Genomic DNA, 27,864 nt, shown 5'->3' on the forward strand with positions numbered 1-27,864 from the left:
CCCTAGCGCAAGAGATGAGCTCTAGTGAGAGAGGTCAATCAGACTGTCACCAGCCCTTTGCCAAAATGTTTTCATGTTTCAGGGTAAGGCTAATCAAGACTACAGGGACTCTTCATCTAATTGGACCCCTTATTCTAGAGGGGCTTTTGTTCCAAGGTGATGAGAGATTCTCTGTCTGTGTCTTTGATTTCTGTCTATTTCAATTTCATGCAAGGTGGGGGGGGAGCAGGAAATGTGATGCCTGTTACTTCCTATGCTCATCTGATAGAAGAAGTTGGTTTGAAGGTAAGCTGACATTTCAGAAAGACCCTGGCTCTACCTGCTTAAACCCTGTCTACTTTCTCCTACCTTCCTATAAAAGACACAATTGTTTCTGTATAGTTAACATCAGTTTGTGGGGCAGAGTTTACAGATGAGAGCATTAAACATTTCAGCTCACTCAGCAGCTTATAATAAGGAATCCAGATACCTCACGGGGACAAGCAAAAATCTTCAATCAGGCTTCTTTCATTTTTTTCAGAGTTCTCATCTATGATAAGACTGTCATAGAATCAAGTTCTGTCTCGGATATTCAACTTTGAGATCAAAGGAAAATGGCATAATACTCTGAAAGTAAACAGAGACAATCCTTCCAGCCTTTAGAAGTTATAAATGCCAGGACTTTAATCTACCAGGGAAGCACAGAGTGTATTTCTATCTTCAATTTCCACTCAACATTCAGTGAATCTTCCATTTATAAATCATGGATAGCCTCAAAGCCCACCCTTGATCTCCATCCCCGAGTAGAATCTAGTCTGTTACTTGATTCCCATTTTCAGCACCATTTCCAAAACCAGTTGTCCGAAGTTTTTCTCTTCCGTGTTTCTAATTCCGGCAGGTTTCTCTGTCCTGCTGAGATGACTCTCACCACGGCAGCCTCCTTTTGGACAAATCCAGTGAACACATCTGTACCTTCCATGGACTTGACTTCCTTCTTGAAAAGGTTTATTCTCTAGTCGTCTCTGGTACTTTGAACTTTGGTTGGTCCTCCCAATTCACTGATTATTCACCATACTGCTGCCTGCTGGCTCTTTCTCTGCTCGATCTCAGAGTGTATCTATGCTCCCTCTGCTCCACCGTGAACTTGCTCCATCTGTACCCTGACAGAAACCTTTTCAGCACCCCCTATCCTACATACCATCTCTATGCTCATAATTTCTAGGTCCCTACCTCTGAACAGTTCTTTCCACTGAGCTTAAGGCTGACATATGTGAACGCCTATCTAAGAATTCAGCTAGATGCTCCATGGCATTTATTATTTAAAATCACTACATGAGACTATGACCCACTTCCCTCAAATCATTCAGAGGCCTCCCCAACCGATAGGACCAGAATATGCCTGTTAGTTCAAGCATCTTTGACTTTCCTCCATCTTTTTGGCATCCCCCTCAAAATATATCCTCAATTTGGTGACTCATCAACTGTATGGCAGCTCCCAACAGGTCTGCCCCACTGCAGAGACATCTCACCTTTATTTTCTGAGTCAACTTTTCCCACCCTTTGGTTCTTAATCCACACAGAAGGCAGAATTACCTCTTTAAACAGGTCATGGGGCTGAAAGGATGGATTAGCCGAAAAGAAAGTGTATTGCTCTTGCAAAGGACTTGATTCCAGTTCCCAGAATCCAAGTTGAAAGGCTCACAATTACCTGTAACTCCAGATCCAGGGGACCTGACTCCCTCTTATGGCCACTTTGGGCTCTGCACCCATGTACATGAGAGACAGACAGACAGACAGACAGACAGACACACACACACACACACACACACACACACACCCCTCTTTAAAAAATATTTATTTTTTAAAAAAGCCATAGGTTTTAATGTTTGCTGAAGAACTACCAATAGATTTCCTTGATTCTTGGACTAATATCCATATTCCTTGTTATGGCCCAGAAAACTATGTGAAAGTGGCTTCTGCCAGCATTTCTGGCATCTTCTTTCTACTTCAATCATTATGTTTCAATTATTCTAGACTTTTCTTTTATGCAGTAACCTCACATCCATCAGTTTCTTTTAACTTGCTTTCCTTTCTACTTAGCACATCACCTTTACATACATGGATTAAATATATCATCCAAGTCTCAGTTTAAATGGTGTCTTAGTCAATGTTTTATTGCTGCAAAGAGACAGCGTGACCAAGACAACTCATAAAAGAAAACATTTAATTGGGGCTTGCTTACAGTTTCAGAGACTTAGTCCATATCATCATGGCAGCATGCAGGCAGACATGGCACTGGAGAAGTAGCTGAGAGCTACTTCCTAATCTCCAGGCCAAGAGAGACACTGGACCTGGTGTGGGTTTCTGAAACCTCAAATTCCACCCACAGTGACACACTTCCTCCAACAAAGTCACATCTACTGCAACAAGACCACACCTTCTAATCCTTTAATTCTTTCAAACAGTTACACTCCCTGGTGACCAAGCATTCAAAAGTATGTGCCTATGGGGGCTATTCTTATCCAAATTACCACATACGTCAATTTCTTGATCCTTCCATCTAAAAGGGCTAGTCACATGCTTTCAGTCAATCCTCTTAATCTTATTGTCTGTTTTATCTTCAGCACTGTGCCTAGCTCCATCAAAAATAATCGTTTTTGTTTAACTGTTTGTGGTCTCTTGGTTATTCGGCATCTGGAACAGAATCTGACTGGCTGCTAGTATGTACTGAGCGCATTGAAGAAGGAAATCCAGATGGAACTGTTATTCCATCTGTATTTATCCAGGAGCTCTCTCTCTGGTTTTTCTAACACATCCACAATAAGAAATGGCATCAGGAGTGGTGCTTCAGGCTGAGGTCACCCATGGCTTCTTTCTTATGTGCCTCTGGATCTCTTTTCCTGTCCTCTCTGGCATTTGTCCTCTGCTGCAGCCACACACAATCACTTCCCACTCACATATGTGCTTCACCTTTCCTGTCTCCTTGCCACTTGGCTGCTCTGCTTTCCATGAATCACAGTCAACTGACCCTTCAAAATCGGTCACACACTTCTTTATCAAATTAGTCAATAACTCTACTATCTCTAGCACATGATTCCATGATTTTTTTCTCAGACTGTAGCAAAGTTATATACTTATATGTCTCCCAATTAGAATCATTAAAGATTCATATTCATATTCATCTTTAAACCAGCAGCTGACAGCAGGTAGGTATTCAATAAATGTATTGAACCAAATCAACTTGACCCACTGCCATGTGAAAATATAAATAAAACATCAACTACTTTCCCCCAAATGAATAAAGCTTAAGAAAAAAATAATGATTTATATTATTAAAAACTACATTATCAGCATCACAGAACGCTATTTATCTTGTAAGTTTGTTCACATTCTCATTTTTAAAAATCATAAAAACTAGAAGCCTGGAAGTGTTAATAACTTTTCCAAAGTTATAAAACTATTAAGTTCAATGTTTAGAAATCAAATACACTATCATTAGAGAACCAAGGCCAGCTAGACTCCCATGCAGCAGACAGGATCATAGGGACCAGCCTCACTTAGAAGAACCCTGTGATCTGTCAATCCAAGTGCTACCCACACTCTGGTCTGCAGAAGTGACCAGATTGGAAGGATGAGTCACCCTGGGCCTCAGTTACATCTCAGTCTCAGAAATTTCTCCTCAGAGGCCTTGGTTTTCCTACCTGAGCAGAGGTGAGAGTATTTCTTGTTTTGTCAACTTAGGGCACCCTAATCAGAAGTCATCACTAATCCCAACAAGTCACACTCCTTCAAAAACCAACATACTCAGACTTGAAACTTGTCCAAACGCTGTTTCCTACCTTGGGCATGCAGATCAGCAAATGCCCTGTTGTCTGGGATCTTCTAGCAGAGCTTCTGTCAGGCTGGACCTCTGCAGAAAGGGCAAGCTGAAATGGCTGGACGTGAGAGAATAAGGGGCCAGAGAGAACAAGGACATGTTAAAAAGAAAAGCCCACCTTAAGGGTATTTTCACTACAGAGTCATCACACACTGTTAAATCAAGAAAGCCGTTTAGACATGTTAAACTATGATATAAGCTATTCTTGGTATGCATGAACTGTGTGAGCTGGATTTATGTACAATCTAAAGGATATTCACCAGCCACAATCAGTGAAATCTTCATGAGTTCACTTAGGGTGGAAGGGTCATTTGTAAATAAAACATCATATTTCTATTTTAATGTCATTTTGGCTAACCCAAATGAATGCTCAGAATCAGAAAAAAAATGCTATTTCAACATGATAAAAATATAGTTTCCATGAATGAACTCACTGACCACTTAGAACAGGCATTCAATTGAACTTTATGGCCATGATAAGAATTTTGAAAGATTACAATTCATGAGGTGCAGGTTTAAAGCATTCATATTCCTGAGATACATAAAAGTAACAGCTTTCCACACTGTATCCCATCCCTGTGGAATACAACCACATGCCTAAAAAATAGTACTGGTTGGGTTTCCGGTTTTTCTGATTAGGTAATGTTTTGTTTTGTTCTAAATGGGACCCCACACTGTAGGTCAAGACTTATCTTTTAAAATGACAATATTCCACAGTTTTGCCTACCTTTCCTTTGACCATTACTCGAACATAAGTTGGCTGCACATCAACCTCAATTAACGAGGTATCCATGTACCTTCAAAATTAAGCATACCATGTGTAGTAATTGTCAAAGAAAACACTCAGTAAAACATGAAAGCATGCTTACAAGACCACTTTAGATGAAGAAAGTTTAAAATGTTCCCATTAAACTGGTCCTAAAATACTAGCCTTAAATTATTCCTAGTCCAGAGGAAATTCAATATATCAGCAATTTCATTTTTAGACATACAAGTACACTTGGCATTGATTGCCCCTAGCCCAAAAATATCTGAGGTCTGAAATGCCAGAGGTTTGAAAAAAAAATGGCTTGTCATATTCTTCCATGAATATTTTATTTTAAGCCCCTAGGATTTCAGTAGCTGGGAATACTGAATCCACCACACTCTGGGCCAACAGGCACCAGCTCTGTTTTTCAGATGCCTCGGTACCCTGCATCTGTTTCACAGATGCACTGGATCTGCACCGCTGGAATGGCAGCTTCTTCCCCTAGAAGGTACAAGCAGCTGAACAACAGTGCCTTCCAGGGACAGCAGTCACCTGAGGCTGGGCCTTTCTTTTCTCCTGGCCAAACGCAACAGCTAGATTTTATACCACACATTAAAGTAAGTTTAGTCGAGTAACTATATTTTAAAAAATGATTGTGAATATAAGAAAATGGGGCAATGATTCAAAAATCACAAATATTAAGACAGTGGGTGCTCATCCAGGAGGCTGGGGTGGGGACCAAAGGCCCAAGCTTTGGAGTCATATAGGTTTGTGAGGAATTCACTCCTCTGATTCCTGCTTCACGGCCTTAGACCACATTTCCAAGCTCCTGATCAATCTGTTTCTTCCTCTGTACAGTGAAGAGCACTCTGCCCTCTAAAAGTGCTATGAAGACACACAAGCAATGTCCCTTAGACAGTTCACATTAATAAAGTATTACGTCATTAGCTCTTAAGCTGTAATAAAAAGAGGACAGAGTCCTCTCCCATGCTTCAGATTCTCATGTGTTCGCCAGCACCTGCCCACAGTGCCTTTGTTTTCTACCAGTTCTTTATAGAGCAAGCTACCCCTCATCTCCCAGTTCTCATTGCTCAGGGCAACAAGTTCCACTGGCCACCTCACACTGCCAACCACCAGCCTCACGCCCTGATACTCTGTTTCCCTGAGCTCTCCCTTCTAACATACTTTCCTACCTAGAGCCTTCCTCCCTCTGTGGTTACTCATTAGGTGTCTTACTGCTTAGTGCCTGTGTCCTAAGCTGGAGCATAAGATAATGGAGAGCTGTATCTATGTGGAATATGCTGGTGACAATCTCCTCATGCCTCCCACAGGGGAAGCATGCTGTGGTTTTTGAATAAATCCATTATGAATGGGTTGAACTTCATAGATAGTCTCATGTGTTGATAAACTCCAGAAATAACCTAAAAGTGAGAAGGACTGAAAAGGGTGAAACTATGAATATTTACCTCCACAACAACAACAACAACAAAGAAAACCAGAAATGGAGGTTGGAGCGTTGTAAGAATGACGGGTATGAAATCGGTATGGGAAAGATGGGGTTTCCTTCAAAGGCAGGGAGGAGCAGGCAGCAAGTAGGCAGAGAATGGAGTAGAAGGTGGGAAAGAGCATGGTGTGAAAAATAGGAGAGCATCGAAGACTCACCCCCATTCAGCATAGCCAAAGTGAAAACAACACAAACACCCAGAAACTGAAAAATAAACAATATGTAGTATACCCACACAATGGAGTATCATGAAGCCATACAAAGGAAGGAAATTCTAACACATGGCAAAAATGGATAAGTCATGAAGTCACAAAGGCCATACACTGTATGACTCCAACTATATAAAACTTCTAGCATATGCTCATTTAAGGATACAGAACTTACATTAGTGATTACCATAAGGAGGAAGAAATGAAGACTGCTTGGTAGATATGGGATTGAGTTAACAATGTCTAATGGTTAAACAACACTGTGACATTACCAAGTGCTACTGAATTGTATATTCTGAAACATCTTGACATGGACTATGTTATGTTATGTGTAATTTGCCACAATTATACAAGCAAAGTTGGAGAAAGACCTAAGCAATTATGGTCTAGCTTCTCCAATTATTGTTTACTTTGACAAAAGTCACTCTCTGAAAAATACACCTTTTCCTATATCAATATAGAGTATCAGTCTCTCTCACCTCCCACAGCTACTGCAATACAAAATGAAACACAGAACATGTAAGAAGCCATTAACTACACACAGGCCTATACCAGCACTTTTAGGGACATGTTCATGGACTCCGTTATTGTCCCTCCCTCCCTCCCTCCCTCCCTCCCTCCCTCCCTCCCTCCCTCCCTCCCTCACTGCAACTATGGTCCTCCTAACAGGCACTGGCTACTATTTCAGGTTCTAGAGGTGTACAGGCCAAATAACATTTCTTCCTTGACCTCAAAATTTAAAACCACAAGGAAATCTATACTTTGTCAAAAAGTAAGCAAAGAGCAAGGAGTGGAGGGAAGTTCTGGGGAAGGGCAGGCCCTGTTCTTCTCAAACAGTGGGCAGGGTCCTCTCTCATAAGGTGACATCTCATCAGAGGCTGAAGGACAGAGACATTGACAATGAGAATGGCACAGGCACAGGGAAGTGGGTTCACATGGAATGGAATGATCAGAAGTCACCAGGGCAGTAATCCAAATCTAACACTGTCAAGCAATGAGGTGGAGTGACCTGGATAACTTCAGGTTTGTGTTACAGGAAGGGTAGGGGATGATACAGGCTGAGTGTTGAGTGTCAAGTCCCAGGATGTTTAGAAGAGAGAATTAATAGTCTGCTGTGGCCATGAGGGGCAAACAGGTCACCTTGCCACTGTAGTCATGCCTGTCCACTGGAGAACCAGTACAACTGAGAACCAGTCATAATGTGGGGAGCTCAGATCAGAATGTCTCTGTGATCAAGGGCTCTAAGGTGGGATGAGAAGGCTGACCCTTAGGGTTCATTGTTCTGTCACAGCATTTTGTAAACCAAAGAGGGCTGCCAAAGTAAAGTAACAGACTAGAGCAAAGGGTACTTGAGATATGAGCATCAGAAAATAGCATAGTTCTGAGAATCAGTTCAACTCTGCCTGCAGGATTCAAGGGTCCATAGCCATGGGGCTGTGGGATTATTGGTTCCTCCTTTATAATCTTTGTGCATTTAAAATTACAGTGAGGAATATAGAGATGGCTTGGTGGCTAAGAGCACTTGTCAATCTTGCCGAGGATCTGGGTTCAGGTTCCAAGCACAATGGCTCATGACCACCTGTGACTCCAGCTCCAGGGACTCCAGTGCCCTATAATGTCCTCTGTGGGCACCAAGCATGTACATGGTGCACATACATTCACACAGGCAAACAATCATACATATAAAATAAGAATAAATCTTTTTAAAAAAAATTACAGTGAGCACTCTATCTCTTTAAAACAGCAAACCGACTTTCATTTCTGTGTTTCAGAACTCAAGGGGTTGCTACCTAGAAAGAGATCTAATGGGAAGGCCATGGGAATGAATATATAAAATGTTTTACCTATAGACAGCCAGGTCCAGGATGATCTGGTTGTGTTTCTCATCATCTTTCAAAGAGAAATCAAGTCTATAAAGGACACATGGAGGGAGGTGGCTTTAGTACATTGTAAAGATAACCCCATCATATAATCAAAAGTAAATGACAACTGGTATATAAAAATCCTCGATGCCAAACTTACTTTGCCAATTAGACAATAAGACATCTATGCTAATTTAAAAATTTTTTTGAGACGTCTAGGAAGCCTATAGACAAATTCCTCTTGCTGACTTTGTTGACATGTGAGTTTTTTAAGGGATATCATATGCAAAGCACTAGCTTTGGTTTGGTGCAGAGATGGAGACACCTGGTGGCTGAAGTGCTCTTTTCCATTTAATTTGGGTTTGCCAGAACTCAACTAGAGCATGGGTGTCCTTCTGGGGGACATAAATGCTACCTCTGTGTGCTGTGCTTCCAACAACCCGTTCCTCAAGTCCCTGGCAGTCTTCCTTCATTTTCCTTGCCACATTTTATCATCCTCTTTCATATTGCTATCCCTTTTGTCCTGGGAAATGCTGAGACACAGCCAGTAATTTATAACATCTATTTTATAGTTAAAGAAACAGAGGTTCACAGAGGTGGAGATGCTCAGAGAAAAGGCACAGGAGGCTGGATAGGCAAGATCCAAAGCCCCTGACCCTTCAACTACATCCCCTGGCTGAGTCCTAAGTATAACTGTGACACTGGCAGCATATTCCCCAGAATTACTTGGTCAGTTTCAATTTGAGCAACTCATTTATTAAACTATAATCAGTATAACCAAACATCATTAAACAATATACACTAAATTGTTTGAAAAGTACAAATTAACCTGTAAATTTGGCTATTCGTTTCAGGTCTGCTGTAGCAAAGACCCTTGTTACCAACACTCTAACCATACAGTCTTCTTCAGAGTCTCAAACAAGCCCTGCACTTCTTACCTCTTGGGAGACCTCTGTGTGTGGTCCTCTCTACTTACCAGACAATTCTACAGTCAGCTAATTTGAACTCTCTTCCTGTGTAACTTAAAACTAGTTTTAGAGGTTTTTTGTTTTTGTTTTTCCATGTTGAGGATCACTAGGAAAGTCCCTACAGTTTTCCCTTTATCTCTAGTAATAGAACCCCGTGAAGCACATGGCTATACAGAATAAAGATACCATTTTCTACCCTTCCTTGAGCCAAGGTTAGGACATATGAAGGAATGAGTTGTAGGCAAATTCCCAGGAACTTCCCCTAAGAAACAACGTCAATGTCCTTTCCTGACTCCTTTATTCAGCTGAGAGTAAGAGATCACAGTAACACATGAATCATGGAGACTACTTATCAAGCTGTTGTAATTGTCTAGGTAAAAGGTAGCATTGGCCCACTCTAAGACAGATGTGAAGGAGCTGATGAGTAGTTGGTCTTGGGTGCTATGGAAATAAAAGTGTATGGCAATCACTGATAAAAGTCGGGGAGAGGAGAATCAGGAATCAAGGGATCTGGGCTTTAGCACTGATGGGGAGATAACTGATACTGAGATGGAGACAGTGGGAGGCAAGCATGGGGGAGAGGTGAGAGCAGTAAGTAGGGGGTTAGAAATCATTCATTCTTTTTCAGTCATGTATACCAGCAAACTGATGCCACTAAGCTCACCGAATACTGAAGTTTTGAATCCAGGGCAGAGGCAGGAACTTGTTATGTGTAGTGTGAACACTGCAGTCAAAGCTACAGGATTTATTTTTAATTATTGCCTTATGTTCTGGTCTACAAAGAGAGTTCCAGGACAGCTGGGGCTACACAGAGAAACCCTATCGAGAGAGAGAGAGAGAGAGAGAGAGAGAGAGAGAGAGAGAGAGAGAGAGAGAGAGAGAGAGAGGTGGGGGGAGAAGAAACACACAGTAAAATGTCAGAGACTGAGTACTGACAAGCATGCTAAGAAATTTGGCTACTGCTTGGGCCAGAGAAGCAGAAGTTGACAGAAATTTGAGAAGGAGAGGCCTTGTTTTTGTTAAGATTAAAGTTACTGAAATCTGCCTGTGTGCTGGTGCCATTGGTCCAGGGGAGTACACAGGAGTACTGCAGGACAGCAGGAGTCACTGAGAAGTTAAGCCTTTGATGGTAAGAGATGCTAAATCAGTGAGCCAGCAAGGGGGCTAGGTTTTGACAGCAAGTTCAGCCATCATAGAAGAATAGTGTCTACCACGGGAAACAGAAGACACCTGGTTGATTTTTTTTTCCAGTGAAGAAGCAAGGTCTTTAAGACTATAGGATCATAAGGCCGTGCTGGAGATGAGAAGGAGAAAGAGGCGTGACCACTGCCTGCAAGTGACTGAGAGAATGTTTATCAGGACAGTACAGGGCAAACAGTTGACTTGAGACTTGTGGTAACGATGGATGCTTTACTCCATGCACACTGAGCAGGAGGAATGCTCAAGATTAAACAATGCCTGGATTTGTGAGTTGGTGATGATGGACAGGCGAAAAGAGGGAGCTGAAGATTCTGCTGAGGATGAATTTCTGTGAGGGATACAAAAGACCAAATCAAGAAGAGAACACAGTGTGGTGACCATAAGCAAAGCTGGAGAGTGGACGGATTCCTGTGTGAATGGAGCCTGTGGCACTGGGGATAATGCTCAGTGAATTGACGAGGTTAAGGCTCAGCCCACAGGCCACTGATGGCAGCATGGAGAGGAATGAAACCAGGACCTTGTGGCTGAGCTGAGGGGACAAAACTATGTCAAAAGTCACCAGGACTGAGGGTGGGGTTCATGAGGCAGAGAAATGGAAACCTAAGTGCTAGGATCTTCCATGAACTGAGAGGGCAGGTAGTGCGGGACTGACTGGGGTTATGTAGAAGACTAAGAAGAAGGGATGAACATTGAACAGGGGCTGTGAGATTTTAGGTAAAGGGAATCAGATAGGCTGCACCTTGCTGCGGGCCATAACTTTACCTGAGGTTGGTGGAGAGAAAGAATTTGGTCAATGGTAGAAACAGAAGCTCTGGTCTTAATCAGTAGACATAGATATACATCGCCTGAGGGAGGGAATGATGCTGGTGATGGATCTGTGAGATCCAAAAAATGCAGGTGGATGGCAGACAGGGAAAGGGGAAAAGAAAATTGGGATAGATATAAGGGGGTATAATTCTGACGAGGACAAATGAAGGAGGAGTGGTGGCCAAGGAATGAAGGGACTAGGGGGCAGTAAAGAGTAATTTCTTCAGAGTCTTCTCAAGAGAACTGGCTTTAGGGCAGGTAGGGTAATTAGCGTGGTAGAAAGAATGGTGCTCTGTACAAGAGTATGTAAGGTTCTGAGGGTCTCCCTTCTCCCCGTTGAAGCTGAAGATAGAGTATCTTCCCATTAGGCTTTGAGATTTGGTGAAGGCAGCTCCTGTCACATACACTGCTGCATCAGCAGTACCTAGCCTAGTGTCTGGAGCTGCATTCCTGTCTGCTGAGTGAAAAGGGGGCATGCCAAGTGGGAGACTGGAGATCCAGTCATGGAAATCATTACACTAGGACAGTGTGTACAAGCCCGATGCATCGGCTTAATAACTATGTGACTTCGGCCTATCACTGACCTAAAGAGATGATATTCTGTGGGCCAAACATGCTTTCAGTGAAGACGAGCAATGCCTGGGATGACTCTAGATCATCTTTGTTGTGGTAATGACATAGCAAATGAAATGATGGCAATAAATGGGTTTTGAGTAATGAAATGAAGCTAATGAGATTTAGCCCATAGGCTTCTTATCTGTATTGTGATTATAAAAGGCACTGTGGGTATGCTCTCTAGTTCTCAGCTTTCAGACAGACACACACACACAGGGTAGCTCAGGTATTCTGAGACTTGAGGATTTCCAAGTTTACCTCTCTCCTTGACTAAGGTATTTATAGCAGTGCCTTTCTCTAGCTTTTGAATGCTCTGTAGATGTATGTATTCCAGGGAAAATGTAGACATAAAGGAGATGCCTTGATGTTCTCAGACAGATTGCTTGTGACAGATTTTCAAAAATTCATAAACACAACAATGATGCAGTGACAGTTTTCAGGCATAAAACTGTATATGGTCCAAGATTTCATGGGATGCATAAATAACTATGATTTCCATATGTCAGGATCGTTTTCTAGAAACCAGGAGAACTATGCACTAGAAATAACCAGAGATGTCTGACTTTTAACCATGCAAAAAATGACATTCCTGTTACACTCATCAAACTCATTCACAGTGGTCAACATGCTCTCTCTCATCAGAGCAAGCCTGTCACAGAGGCCACAGCAGTGTGTGTGCACTAGTGGACCCTCAGTGTCTCCAGCTGTCCTCACATACTTGGCTTCATTGACATTCAGGACCTTCCCATCTTCAGTGACCAAAGTCCGGGGTGGTTTCACTTTCTTCTTATCTCCACTTAAGGTTGAAGGTGATGGGAGAGACCAAGGGGCAGGCATCAGTAGTTGAGGAGAACAAAATGAGTATAAACATTACTAATACATCTTTGTGAAATACTTCAAGAAACTTAATCAGGCATTTGTTACTATACTCACAATTCACTTACAGAGTCGGTCCTCTTAATTCTACACTGCTAGTCAAAAATCAAGCCAAGTTTTACATGGTTATAGCTGTATCTCCAAAGCAAAAATGTGACCAAGACAATTTGCCAGGGAATTTGAAGTGAGGAAGTAAATCCCCTTTCATGAAATACTCATGAATATTTAAATGAGTCTGTTTTATGCAGGATTTACCCAGATAACTGTCAATTCTCCACGTGTGTATATGGAACTTCTGCTTTAGTTAAAATTACAATTTTTGAAATACAAGCAAAATCTATCCTGTGGAAATAAAAATACTGATGCATAAGGAACATGAAAGTGACACTTCTCACAGCATCATTTCCAGGGGTGAGTCCAGAAGTGCCAAGAATGTCTATCAGTGCAGGACTGATTGGCTCCACGGTGCTACATAACATTAAGAAGCACCTCACAACTGTTAAAAAATGTGCTTGCTCTTTACACACTGTTGAAGAAAAATGGTGATGATGTATTTAGCAAGCAAGTATACACCATGGAAGTTTATTTTTTTTTGTAGAGCTGGGATTGAATCAAGGGGCACATACATGCCAGGGAAGTGCTAGACCACGGAACTAGGCCCCATCAAACTCAAGCCACAGTAGAGGTTTATTTATACAGATGTTAGTGGAGCTTTACACAGTTACAGGGAGAGAAAAAAGCATATCAACCCAAGTTTGTTCATTCTTACTGTGCTGAACGGCAGCATAGGAGAAAGTGAGTAAAATGGAATATGTGAAGCAAAAAGTTAGCACATGTTTTTCTTTACTGCAAATAATGTTTGAATGTGTAAACAGACACATAGGGATACAAGAAAGGATGATATCACCATAGGTAATCATGAGCCTTGAATTTCTACTGTCTTTTAAATAGAGAGTTTGTGTTAATCAACTTTATTGTTTTAATATCAAATTCTTTTCCACATTAACTGAGCTTCCTGATCTGGTCAAGTTATTTTAGTGACTTAAGAAGAGGAAGGGATCCAGAAACACTAAGGTTTGCTCTTGCCAGCATGGACAAGAGTTCAGGTAGGGCAAAGGGCTGCCCTGTGTTCTTGCGTTCTCCCAACTAATGAAATTGCTCATGTACTCAGAGAGGCAGGCATACATCTCAGAGACTAAACAGGGTGAATGAGACCTCCATTCAAATCAGCTGTACTCTTTTAAGTGTTAGGGAGAAAAAAAAATTCCTTCTTGTTCTAGGCTTAGTGCACTACATAATACTTACATAATCAATACATATTCAGGTACATGAGTACATATGTTAAGAATACTGTAAGTTTACAAATATATAGTCTATATTTCAAAGGGCTTTTAAGGGCTGGACACACCTTTAATCCCAGCACTTGGGAGGCAGAGCCAGGTGGATCTCTGTGAGTTCAAGGCCAGCCTGGTCTACAGAGCAAGATCCAGGACAGGCACCAAAACTACACAAAGAAACCCCATCTCAAAACAACAACAACAACAAAAACTATCAAAGGGCTTTTAAATCTATATGGAATCTTCATGTTTAATTGGCTCATCTGCTTTTCTCAAAAAAAAAAATACAGTGCAGTATTAAAACAGGTGATGTGTTCTGCTTAACAGAGGAGAATCAGATGAAAAGTGAGGTACTTTCAAGCATCACTGAGGGCGGTAGGGTCAGGACAGGAATGTTCATTTTCTGATGCTGCTCTCATGCTATTCTCAAGGCAATGTGTGCTCTTAAACAAATCACTACATTTTGCACCTCCCTATCTCTCCAAATACTGAAGAGCATTTTGTGGAAGTGGCAGAGAATTGTAGTAGTCTTTCTACTCAGTTTCTTGCTTTTCATTGGCAATCATAGAAAACACTGTTTTTTTTATTCATCTCGTTGCCATGCAGACAGCTATTCAGAGCTAATTGATGACATTCTGAAGCTCACACATTCCAAGTATCCCTGTCAGTGATATACTTCACATACTAGACTTCAGCATTGACATGGAGTGGAAAGAAACAGCCTATTTATGAAAAGGTGTAGTTGACAAAAGCATTGCTTATGGATCCTAGAAATTAAGAAGTAGTGAAATTACATCTAAACTCTTCAAAGTGGCATCGCACTGTGAAATGTCCAGGAAAGTTGTACCATGAGAATAAAAACCTTAATGAAACTAACTCTAATTCCTAATTTTACAAATTAACCAAACAGACTTAAAGAAATTCATTCATCCCACAAAATAATCTTTTCCTTTGAGCCTTAAGTAGTATTTCTAACCTAGGCCATCCTATTTCTAGATATATGTGAAGCAGCTAAAAAGAAATAAAACAAAATCCCATCTAAAATGTCATAATCCATGATGTTCTAAATATGTGTTTTTATGTTAATGGAACTTAACCAATAAAATTCAACAAAAAAGCTATATTTGGAACAGGGAAGATTCATGGGTGATGGTTAATAATGGTTTGGCACAGACAACAGATAAAACATGTACAATCAAGAATGTACAGTCCACGAGAGAGTGTTGTCTCATGCAACTACAGGGGAAAATGGAATACCTTAACTTATCTTGGGATTTACGTTGTTTCTTCATGTGTCGAAGAGTTTCCAATCTAGATTCAGGAGTGAACACAGAGGGTTTGTTCCAGAATGCCAAGTCATCTTCACTTTCGTCTGATTTCTTTGTGCTGTGCCCCTCTTCTTGTATTTCTGGTACCTGGAGATGGCCTTTGTTCTCTATAGAAGATGGGCTGGGCAAAGCAAACAGACCCAGAGCATGTAAGCCCAAGAATAGACATAGGAGTCTCATCTTTAATGCTTCCTCTTAAACGCCTTATGCTTTCCTATGTTAAAACTTCTTATCTGTTAATGACAAATATCCTTGGGAGTTCACATGTGCTAAGATGGAGGAAATATTTGCCTCAGTACTGAGGCAGACCCTCATCTTCTATCTTTAAAATATCACAGTATCCAGTCCGAGTGTGCATATACCTAGTTAATATGAGTTGGCTGGGGAGCTTCACAAACAGATTTCTGAGCTCTCACCAGAGTTTATTCACAGATGTGGAGTGGGACCCACGGGTCCTTGTGATATCTTGTAGGAGGTTCTGATGATTAGCTGAGCACGGAGATCACTGAACCTTTGCAGTTTCCCCACTTCCAGCCCTATTCCTCACATCATCCTCTCTCTACACTGCTCCTAGTTCTGGCTCTAATAGACAGTGAGATCACTTGACTTCCTGGTTCTTCAATAATGTCTCCCTCTAAATGCTCTCAAGAGACATGCGGGGCTACTCGTGGTATGTCCTCCACTTTAGTTTTCATGGTTCACTTCTGATTATGCTGCTTTGTATGGCGGCAGCTCTCTGTTCTCTCTTTTATCCTACTTTGTGTATTGTCTGAGAATTAAATGATCTCTCTGTGTAACTGAATGCGTATTTTATGAACTATTCAGCATTTGTTCAACAGGAATTCAAGACATTTACTGAGCCAGAATCCTGGGCAAGATAGACCATGAGACCACTTTCAGGACATAGTTCTGTTCTAGTAGAGAGAAAATGATACTAATAAACAATAAACACTGGCATGGACTCCCTCCCCTCATCACTCCCCAGAATGCACACTCTGTTAAAAAATAGTATTCAATGAAAACTTATTTGAAGCTATTAGTTCTAGGTATATTAAATAATTACTCAGTATTCATTAGGTTTGGGGGCTGTTACTGAAAAAGTCTATTTTAATTGATCTACAGGAAGAACACTATTTTTATTTAAAAAAATGATGGGGCCAGGCAGTGGTGGCACACGCCTTTCATCCCAGCACTTGGGAGGCAGAGCCAGGGGGATCTCTGTTTGAGTTCGAGGCCAGCCTGGTCTACAGAGTGAGATCCAGGACAGGCACCAAAACTACACAGAGAAACGCTATCTCGGGAACAAAACAAAATCCAACATTGATGGGACAAAATTACTGAAATTTAGATAATACAGATAGAACATAGAAAAAAGTTCTGCTTGTTTTTTTTTACATGATATAAACTGTAACTAGACATTTCAGTGAATAAAATAATGAAAATAACTGGAAAAAAAAGTGCTTTGCCCTAGAGCTAAAGTTCTTTCTGGTATAGAAACATCAACCTATGGGGTATCAGTAACACTCTACAACATCTGGAGAATTGCCACTGGACTAATTGGCTGCATTCTTAGATAACCTTTTCCTATAAAGTGACTAGTTGACTTACTTTAACCCTTTACAATCTAAAACTTAAAAATGGTTAAAAAAAAGAGTCAGAGACAGTTCCTACTCCCACTGTTAGGAGTCCCATAAAAGGAACAGGCTACTGTAACATAGACGCACAGTGCCTGGGTCAGTCTCGTGCAGGCCCCTTGGTTGTTGGTTCAGTCTCTATGAGCCCCTATGAGACCAGATTAGGTGACTGTGTCAGCCTTCCCATAGTGTCCTTGACCCCTCTGGCTCCTACACTCTTTTCTCCTCCTCCTGCAAGATTCCCAAACTCACACACACAACACGCACACTCACATGCATGCACACAACACACATACACTCTCATACATGCATCTACACACCACATACCACACAGGCATGCACCTGCATGATTCCCGAACTCTGCCAAATGCCTGGCTGTGGGCCTCTGCATCTGCCTCTATCCGTTGCTGGATTACACCTCTCTGATGACAAAATTGAGCCAGGCACCAATCCAGTCACAGGAGAAGGCCAGTTCAGGCTACTTATCCACTACTGCGACTCTTTTTACTGGCTTTTGGATTCCTGCTTCTCATACTGTGTCACCTGGCATGGCCTTAACACATGGGGAGGAGCTTAGTCTTACTGCAACTTGATATAGCCTGTTTTGTTGATACTCATAGGAGACCTGCCCTTTCCTGGATGGAGACAAAAGAGGAAGAGATTGGGGGTGGGAGAAAAGGTTTGGGAGAGGGACTGGGAGGGGAGGTTGGGGGGAGAGGCTGTGGCTGGGATGTAAAGTAAATAGATGAATAAAAATGGTTTAAAAAAAACCCTCTACTTATGAAAAACTAATACTAATATTTTGCTAAATGAACATAGCAATAAATGACTCCTAGTGACATGTGGCCCATAGATGAGCACACTGTTCTCCCTACATCAGAGATGCTTCTTGCAGCAGATAGTAATAATATAGGGACCCACAACTAAACAATGTACAGAGAGACTTTGGAGCATTCAGTGCTCAATGGAATGTCTAATCAAATCCCTCCCCTCAAAGCTCAGGGGTCTATGTGGAAGAGGGGGCAGAAAGACTTTAAGGACCTGAGATGATAAATGACTCCAATGAAACAGTGTCTTCCATACACATGAAGACTGATGAACACATGAACTCATAGCAACTGTGGAAGCAAGGTTCAAGACAGACAAAATCCCACCACTGAAAAAGGGAAGTGGACACAAAGTCCCACCTCTAACCAAGATACTATTTGCAATTGGTAGCTGTTGGAGAAGGAAACTCAGTTTTCTCCAGTGGGGTGTCACTAAAGAAAACAATTCAAATCACTGAAAGGAAGTGCTTTGACCTAGAGTTAAGTGTGGTATATCAACCACACTCCAGGGTGGGCTGCATGCCCTGTGTGGTTGGTCAACACAAATCAGTTTCTGTGGTGTGGTGTGGTGTGTGTGTGTGTGTATGTGTGTGTGTGTGTGTGTGTGTGTGTGTGTGTGTGTGTGTGTTATGTGCATGCATGTATGAGTGTGTGTATGTGTTGTGTGCATGCATGTGAGTGTGCATGTTGGTTGCATGTGTATTGTGTGTATATGTGTGTGTTATGTGCATGCATGTATGTGTGCATGCATGTGTGGTATGTGGTGTGTACGTGCATGTATGAGAGTGCGTGTGTTGTGTGCATGTGAGTGTGAGTGTAGTGTGTGTACGTGTGCATGTGTATTGTGTGTGTATGTGTTTGTGTGTGTATGTATATGTGTGTATGTGTGTGTGGATATATGTGTGTGTATGTGTGTGTGTATGTGTATGTGTGTGTTTAGATGTATGTGTGTAGATGTGTGTGTGTGTGGATACATGTGTGTGTGTTGTGTGTGTGTGTGTGTGTGCATGTACGCACATGCACACTGGTTTTTTTTTTGGTCTTTTTTTTAAGAAAGAGAGAGAGAGAACATGAAATGGGTGAGTAAGGAGAGGGAAAGATCTGGGAGGGGTTGGCAAAGAGAACAGAGTATCATCCAAATACTTTAAATGAAATTCTCAATAAATAAATAAATAAAATATAGAAAAGATTTTGGTAAAGAAAAGCCAGTAGAGAAATTAGCTAAGTGATTTAAGTCTTCAAAATCAAACTGAATCCAAATGTATGTAGCTGATGACAGTGTTGGAACTCTCTATAGAAAGAACAGAATTCCATCCCATGCATTCCTTCAAATTCACTCTCCTTTGTCCCTCTTCCCACCAATCAGCAGGACCTACAATCGCTGTTCAAGAATAAACTCATTCCAGCTAAGACTCACTTCCAGGCCTTAAAATGTCTACAGTTTAAATAAAACTCAAGACTTCCATCTAAGCCGAAGCCCCTGATTCCTTCTGCAAGTTCCAATCTGTCCTGGCGCAGATCACAGTTGGTTTTGCCTGGGAGAGATGCACAGTCTACTCCCACTCTCTTGCCTAACTATTTTTCACCTCTGTGCCCATCATTATGCCTGATTAGAGTCCCCAGCCTGGGAGAATGGGAAGGAGAAGTGAGTGTCATCGCCCACTTGACCATTGCTCCTGTAACCTTCCTAGTGCTGCCTCTCTGTCCAGACAACGGCTTCTCTCTTCCTGGATATCTTAGTCATTTTTAGAGATACAAGAGTTCTCCAACCACATTGCTCCCTGTTGAGGTGGTCAATATACTTACTTGATCCTTCTGGGACAACTCCTGAGTGTCTGACACTGACCTTTCAGGCCATAGTCTCTTATTGTGGCCACTATCCTGGTGGTATCCCTTTAGAACACCTCAAGCCTGGTTCCTCCTAACATCCGTACATTGCCTGTGAGACATTCCCAGGTCACCACCATGGGAAATGCTGGCAGTTCCCCTTTCATGTTCACTGTTCTATAGGCAGCTGTGACTCACTACCCATCTTTTCTACTCTTCATTTAGTTGAGAGAGAAAATGCTTATCTGCCCTTCTTGTAGACTCTGTACCTCGGTGATGTCCCCCCCCCCCCCCCCCCGGAGTCTTGGGGGAGGTACTTCCTTTTCCTCTCCAACTAAGCCAATGACTCAATAGGTCAGCAAGTACCCTAGCTTACATCACTGACAGGGCTTAAGTACAGATAGACAGATGTCATGTCATGAAGGATATCATGAGAAAGACAAAATGTATCAAAATAAGTTGAACTACATTAAGATATTTTTTAGACAGATGTCACTATGCAGCCCTGGCTGGCCTGGAACTCACAAAGATTTGCCTGCCTCTGCTTCCCAAATGCTGGTGTTAAAGGAGTGAGCCATCATGCCCAGCTACATTAAAATATATACCAAGTATATGCAGGCTTCAAGGCAGCAGACACCACTGAGGATGAAGAGGGGAACAGAACAGAAGAATACTAAGCAGGCTTCTAATGTTTTCATGACATTTCACTTTTTTCTAAAAGATTCATTGCAAGCACACAAATGACTGTCACTCATTCTGTCTGGATGATGTAACAATAGCTTCTTGCTCAATTGTTTATAAAGCATTTGTATACATCTGAAATATTTTATAATTATTATTTTCTCAATTTTAAGAAATAGTTAAAACTTTCATATGTGGAATTGAATCAAGTGACTATACTTTTGATCCACTTAAAATAAATACCATGAAAAATTCAGATTCATAAGAGATCAATTAGAGGGTTATTAATCATATTTAAAAATGTATTCACTATATAATTCACAAAATAGAATGTTTTATGATGCAATCAGAATTATTCATTTTATAATTGTGTAATTTGCATTTAACTTTCTAAACTATTCCTGCCTTAGAAATCAAAGTACACCTGTTAATTCATCTTTCCTGTACATGTTTAGAGAGATTTCTTTTGGGATAATTTCAGATGCTAATGCAAGTTGCTGGTTGGGAAAAGCAATTTTTCTAAGGGAAGAAATCCTTCTAGAATCATGATCATGGGATGCTCATGATGCCTCGCCCCCTTGCCATGTTATATTCTGGAACATAATTGACGCTGTGAATATCTTGCAGGGGCAATGGGGGCGCAGATACTGCTGCTGTTTTAATGGAGTTAACAAGAGACCAAATCACTACTCACCAAACAGCTTGAGTGTCTGTGTACCAACGCCCATCAAAGCCTGGGCAGCTTTTTTTCTTGTCTTCATGTTCTTCCTCGAGTTTCCTCTGAGCCTCCTCTTTTTCTTTGGCTCGTCTAAGGCAGTAAGCTTTCTCCTGCTCTCTGATTTGCTGTTCAACTGCTGGGTAGTTCTGCAATGCCTGGATCCTTTCAGAACGCTCTATTTCTTTGCCATCCAACCACTTAAACAAAAAGCAACAAAGAGTACAATTATTCAATTCAGCCAAACAAAGTGATTCATGCCTGTAATACTAGCACTCAGGTGATTGAGGCAGGAGGACTTCCAGGAGTTCAAGGCCAGACGATGCCAACTTGCAAAGGTAGGAAGGAAGGCGAGGGGGAGAAAGGAAGGAAAGAAGGAGGGAGGATGGGAAGGATCAGCCCCACGTTTATGTTGACTGATATATTTTTAAGTTAGAAATAATAATGCCATAGCAACAGAGAATTAAAACAAAGTAATTAATGGGAAATATCAGAAATATTTGTCTAAATCAATGCTCAAGTAATAAGGTTTACAAAGCACCCTCACTGGAAATAAGTAGGTCTTCTGTCAAAATAATTAATGACAAGCTCTCAAAATATTTCTATTAATTTCATAACTGCTCACTATATTAAGAGTGTTGATGCTTAAATCAAGTCACAGCTCCTGTAACAATGGCATTCTGTAAGCCTCTTCATGGAAAGGGCCTCACACAAGGAACCCCAACCCAGATCAGCTCATGTGCCACCCTTGAAGACCTTAATAATGTGTTCCTTGTTATAGACGGTGTTTATACAATATTTATATTTTTTCCAAATTAAAATGTAGACATACAGGGTGAGATGATAGTTCAGTCAATAAATTGTTTGCTGCACAAACATAAGGACTGTGTTCTACCCCTTGGACCCAGGTAAAAAGCCATTGTGTTGTGGTGCACCCTTGTAATTCCAGAGCAGTGGAGCTGAACACAGGTAAGACCCTGGGGCTCTTAGGCATAGAGCATCCTACCCTAATTGGTAAGTACTAGGTCCCAGTGAGAGTCCCTAACAAAAAATACACAACGCAGTGTATACAACGTAGCTCCTGAGGAGGATTAATTCCTGAAGTAATACTCTGAACTCTATCTATATACACAAACAATTCCAATATGTACACATGCCCCCCACATGAACACACAAGTACATACATACATGCCCCACCCCCAAATACACATAAGCAAATGGCAAAAACAAAATGCCAACTAAAATAGAAAATGTCAAAGCTTCCAGTTCAAAGAGATCTATTATTAGCTCAGCCTCATTCTACAGAATGAGGTAGGTAGGGAATTTAGATTGACCCACTTGGCCAACAATGGTTTCCCTTGGTACCTATGATCCAGTCACTGTGAACGTCACCTCATCTGGTCAAAGAGACTTAGATGTGATGTAGTTAATGATCTTGGGTGAGCAAGTAGTTCCCCATCGGATTACGGAGAGCCTATTAGTAAGAAAGTTGGAAGTGCAAGCACAAGCCTCAGAGTTATAGAAGTAGGTGAAGACAGAGGTCTTAAACTTATGAATTCCACAGTTTGACTCCTGGACCCATTTGCCTACTCACAATTGCCTATTTAAGGGTGTCTGAAATACTGGCTTCCTTTCAAAACCCCAGCTCCTTTTTAAAGCCATCTTGATCATTTTAAAACAAGTTTAGGTGTGTCTCTCTTCTCATTGTGTGTGAAGAGATAAATCATGTATCGTTAAATTTCATTGTATGAAACAAAAGAAGGAAAAAAAGAAAGGAAGGAAGGAGAGAGAGATGGGGAGGGGGAGGGAAAGAAAAGAAAAAAGGAAAAGGAAAGAAAAGAAAAGAAGAAAAGAAAACCCAGAAGTGGCCATAAGTCGAAAGGTACAGGCGCCCTCTAGAGGTGTCAAACAGCAAGGCACGTGTTTTCCCCTATGACTAACAGCCCTGCCAACACCTAGATTTCTGCCTCTACACCTACATTTCACATGTCAGATCTGTGATCTTCAGAACCCTAAGGTGAATTTGCTTTGCTTTAAGGCATTAAATTTGTGTTAATCTTCTGAAACAGGAATAGGAATCCTTCACAAAGTGAATTTAATGAAATACAAACTTAATGAAGTATAAAATGTCCAGTTACTTGGATAAGTCATATTATACATTAAAATGATAATGAAGAGATTAGGAAACATGTTTTCATGAGACTCATATAGCTGCTTTGCATAGGCCAGAGATTTCATTTTAAGCTTCCTGGCAGCCAAAGTAAAAGAGAAAAACATTTTTAGTTAGATGTTTGATTTTCACTCTCTTGAATTTTAAAATATATTAATTTCTGGCTTTCATCTAATATCTGGCTTTAAAATATATCTTTAAAGTGGTGTATCATCATGGAAATCAGGAGAAATGTGACATGCTGTCTGTGCAGAAAAGCATTAGAAGAGTTCCAGGCTTTTCAAAGGCTCTTCGTTTCTAGCATCCTTCTGTGAACACTGAGGCCATGGTGATAAACTCACCTCCTATTGAAGCTATCATTAAAGGTAAGAAAAGTGGCTGTAGTGCACTTTCTAAAAGCCACACAGTTTAATCTTGAGTCAAGTTGGAAAATTCTGAATGAAAAATATTCATGACATAAAAAAATAAATCGTAATAAGCACAATATGTAAATTTGTAAGTCAATATTGGTATATTTATGTAAATGAGACCATAAATATTAACATAAATATGCATTAGATATTATTGTATTAGATTGGAAGATTCTAGCTAAATAGAAATTTTTAACCTAGAATTCTGATGAACTTTGGGAAGCAAGGTGCTGTTCTTGGTTGTGTCTGTAGCATATTTGCCTATTTGATTTATAACGTCTTCATAAATGTTTTAAATTTTTATCATGTACTGTTCCTAAGAACATGACCAAAGAACCCTCCATCACCTTCCAGATTAGAGACCTCATACAGAGAACTGGCTTCATATTTGACCCTATGCCCAGCCACCTATTGTAGGGACCTCATTTATTTGAAGACTTCTGTTAAGCAATGATCAAATTTCCCCCATGTATTTTCCAAGTCTGAAAAACCCCTTCCAAGCTAAGCAGACCTAGAGCAGAAAAGACAGTGGAAGCTTTAGCATTTCCTGACCTTCCTCCAGGCAGGATCCCTGTACTTGGAGCAGCAGTGTGTTCACGCTTGGTGATGATACCTTGCATGGGTCCACTCTTACTGATAACGGTACATGGTGTCCATGCTTACTTGGTGGTAACTGTCATGGGTCCACACTGATGGTAACCATGCACAGATATGCACTTACTAGTAATAACTGCATTTGTCCATGCTTACTGATGATAACTGTGCATGGGTCACTGCAGAGGAAAGCAGCTGAGCTTGGCTCGGGGCTTCACTAAAATGCCCTACAGGAACAATCAACACCCAGCTAGAGATGAGTAAAATAAAAAGGGCCAGCATCTCATAGTTTGGATTGTGAGTAATACCATGCTGTGAGCTACCATGATCAGTGCCCACTCACTACCTGAAGTGGTGCAAACATCAGGAAACCCTTGCAAAAGATTGGGTCTCTTCACACCTCCTTTGTTCTTAGAGGCTAAGTTGAAGTTCTTACTCTAGGACCACAAAAACAGATTATTTGGACATAGGGACAGTGTAGGTATAATTCATTTGGGTAAAGACCATATCGGAATAATCCCATATAACTGGTGCAGCTACAAAAGTAAATTCATGTGAAGGAACAGAGGTCTGAGAACAGTGTAAGAAGACTAAGGCAGAGGCCAGAGGGACAAGTGTGCAAGCCAAAGAATGCCAAGTAATGCCAGCCAGAGACAGGTATGGAGTTTACCGCATGGACCTGAGAAGGACCCAACTCAGCCTATTTTCTATAACTTCATCTGGATCATTTGTTCTCAGAGCTATGGGATAAGTGGTTTCTGTCATTTAAGCTACAGACTGCACTTTTCTCACCACAATCCTAGCAAATTAACACATCTACCCCCATAGTTCCTTTCAAACACACCTCACAGACTCTCAGTGACATGGTAAGTCAGATTCAAAAGTGCATCCCTCTGTTTCTAAACATCAGTAAGCACATTTCCTAATACTGTTTTTCCACAAGCATGAGTGGCCTTCTGTGGAGGCAGAGAGAGTGCAGTCTTCTGAAAGTCTTGATCCAGTGGTTTATGTAACTCAGAGAACAGCAGTAGGTACGTGTATGGTGGACAGTGGGGGCTCAAAGTCAGACATGGAAGAGCAGGGCCCTCCTGTTCCCTTTTCCAGGAGTGTCTGGCCAAAAAAACAAGGAGGGGCAATTCTTGAGCTCCAACTTCGTGTCACTAATACACTTCACGGTCTCCTGTGTGGGCCTGGGACCTCAGAGACATGGTGCACAAAGCACCCTGAACTACTCATGACCGTTTTCAGTACCTAGTGACATCTCACAACTTTGGCCTGATCACAGGAGACAGACAAGCCCAGTTGTGGAGACCATGTGGTTCCAGTCCCTGATTCCTTCAGGTTAATGACTCCCAGGCTCAATCTCCAGGATCCACTTCTAGCATAAACTGCTTCATACCATTCCTTATCTAGGAAGACCTTATGCAATGATGACTATCTTGCTTAATTTGTTAAAATGATTCTAGGCTCAATTATCTGACTCATTTTCACAGTCTAAGAAATTTTGCATGAGAAGAAAGGTGTTCTAGACTCCAGCAGTCAGCGACTTCCCAACCACAGAGAACACTGAAGATGAAGGAACAAATGCCCTCCGAGAACTAAACCAATCAATGTCACAAAACCAATGCATTCCTGTCTTCTTGCTGCAAAAGCCTAGAGCCACACATGGGCTGAGAACTTTGGACTTGTGTGAAAACTAATATTCTCCCTTTAATAATCTCAGTTGTATACTTTCTCTAGAAATCAATTTTTTCCCTAAATAGTAGATCTAAAATTATTCTAAATAATATTAGCTCTAAAATTTTTAGATTTGGGGGGATATAGTGGAAAATATGAACATATGATACATAGTTTGATTTTAACCATTTAACCATTGTACCTGATTTATAATGCCTTCCCCAAAGTGAGTCATGAAAAATCTATAATGTCCTCTTACCTTTAGGGGATTATAGCAAAATTCTCTAGAGCTGGGGAGCTGGTGCAGTTGTTTTAGTGCTTGCGTCATGAGCATAAAGATGTGAATCTGATCCCTAGATTTCACATAAAAATGCCAGGCATGATGGCACATGCTCACTCCCAACATTTAGGGAAGCAGACGAAGAAAGATACCTGGCCACCAGCCTGTCTAGCCTAATTGGTGAGCTCTAGACCAGTGAGATACCTTGCCTCAAAAGAGGTGGAGGGTGTTCTTGAGGATGACACTGGAGTTGTTCCCTGGCTTACACACACACACACACACACACACACACACACACACACACACACACACACCAAAAAAAAAAAAAGAAAGAAAGAAATTCTCTCAATTACCTTGTAGTAAAACCCTCCTCATTCAGCAGGCTTCCTGTTCCATACCCATTGAGGAATGAAGGATGGAGGACCTCAGTAGACTTTATGCCATAAGGGTCCATAAAATCAAAAACAGCATTCAAAAGAATTCCTTGTCACTGACCATATGCACACTCAGATAGGACATGAGACATCAAGCTCTCTCTCCCAGACCTCACCTGTACAGCTCTTTAACTGGGTCCTTTGTAATATCCTTCATAATAAACAAATAAATATAAAGAAGTATCTTTATAGTTATTAATTAATAAATTAATTAATTTATTAATACAAACTGAAAAGGGGATCATGGAAATCCTGATTATAAGTCAGAAGTACAAATTAAAAACTACTGGGACTCATGACTGGCACCTAACCCTGGGAGGCAGTCTTGCAGGCTTGGGATGAGATCTAAACACTATCTCCATGTGGTATCAGGAGTGAACTAGATTAAGGACACCCAGCTGCTGAAGAAATGACCGTTGTTTGATGTGTATTTAGAAACCCTGGTACATTTGGTGCCAGAAATCTATTGTTCTGATGTGAGAATAAAGGGAAGAAACGAAAGCAACTGCTTTTGCTGGACACACAGAACACAACAGCAGTCCTCAGCTGAGTGACCTGAAGCATCACGCAAAGGTTTGTTAGAGATGTCAATCTCATGCCCCATGTCATTCAAACCCAACTCAGAAGATGGGGCACGGAAAGCTGTTCACTTTGGTTTGACTGGTTGTCGCTATTTCAGGCAGGTCTCGCTGTGCATCCTTGGCTGGCTTTGAACTCACGGTGTAGACCGGGTTGGCCTTGAACCTGCTCTAGTCCTTCTGCTTCTCCTCTGCCTCTCACATCACAAAGGATGACTCAAACTTGTCAACAAATGGCTATGTTCTGTTTTGATGAGACAGTGGATAAATATGTGACTTACCTTTTCAAGATTTGGTAACGTTTCAAAAACAATGGCAAAGGTTTAGAAAGCAAAGAATGCAATTTTATTCTCTAGAATATTCCCATCTCTGAAGCAACAAATTTCCCCTAACAATTCCACGAAGAAACAAGGAATCAGTATGGTTGCTTCTTCTCGTCTTTCTCTGCATTTCCATTTTTTGTCTCCCCCTCCTTTCCCCCCCTTTCTCTAAGCATACCTTTAGCTGTTGTAAGGTCACTACCACATACTGCCTGTAGCCATCAAAGTCAGCACACGGGTTACCCATGAGGAAGAGCTCCTTTAGATGGATGTTGTGCTTCAGGGTTTTAACGCTGCTCAGCTCACCAATGAAATTTACAGTCAGGTCAAGTTTGGTCAGCCACTCACATCCTGTTGAGGTAAGAAGAAAGAGAAAAGAAAAATCAGAGGAAAAAAATGGCTGCAGT

The 27,864-nt window shown here is 41.2% G+C and overlaps 1 protein-coding gene across 1 annotated transcript in view; it reads right to left on the bottom strand.

The window, feature by feature from the left end:
• Dnaaf11 (dynein axonemal assembly factor 11) overlaps positions 1-27,864 on the bottom strand; it is a 111,306-nt gene that overhangs the window by 46,695 nt on the left and 36,747 nt on the right. Inside the window, exons 4-10 of the mRNA XM_052747916.1 lie at positions 27,636-27,808; positions 20,974-21,194; positions 15,240-15,431; positions 12,488-12,565; positions 8,162-8,227; positions 4,584-4,653; positions 3,819-3,914 (exon numbers count right to left, since the gene is read on the bottom strand). Of these exons, the coding sequence (XP_052603876.1) occupies positions 3,819-3,914; positions 4,584-4,653; positions 8,162-8,227; positions 12,488-12,565; positions 15,240-15,431; positions 20,974-21,194; positions 27,636-27,808 (896 nt within the window). The remainder of the gene's footprint in view (positions 1-3,818; positions 3,915-4,583; positions 4,654-8,161; positions 8,228-12,487; positions 12,566-15,239; positions 15,432-20,973; positions 21,195-27,635; positions 27,809-27,864) is intronic.

This window comes from Peromyscus californicus, unplaced genomic scaffold, assembly GCF_007827085.1.
Source record: "Peromyscus californicus insignis strain IS unplaced genomic scaffold, ASM782708v3 Scaffold_20__1_contigs__length_68692818, whole genome shotgun sequence".
Classification (NCBI taxonomy): Eukaryota; Metazoa; Chordata; class Mammalia; order Rodentia; family Cricetidae; genus Peromyscus; species Peromyscus californicus.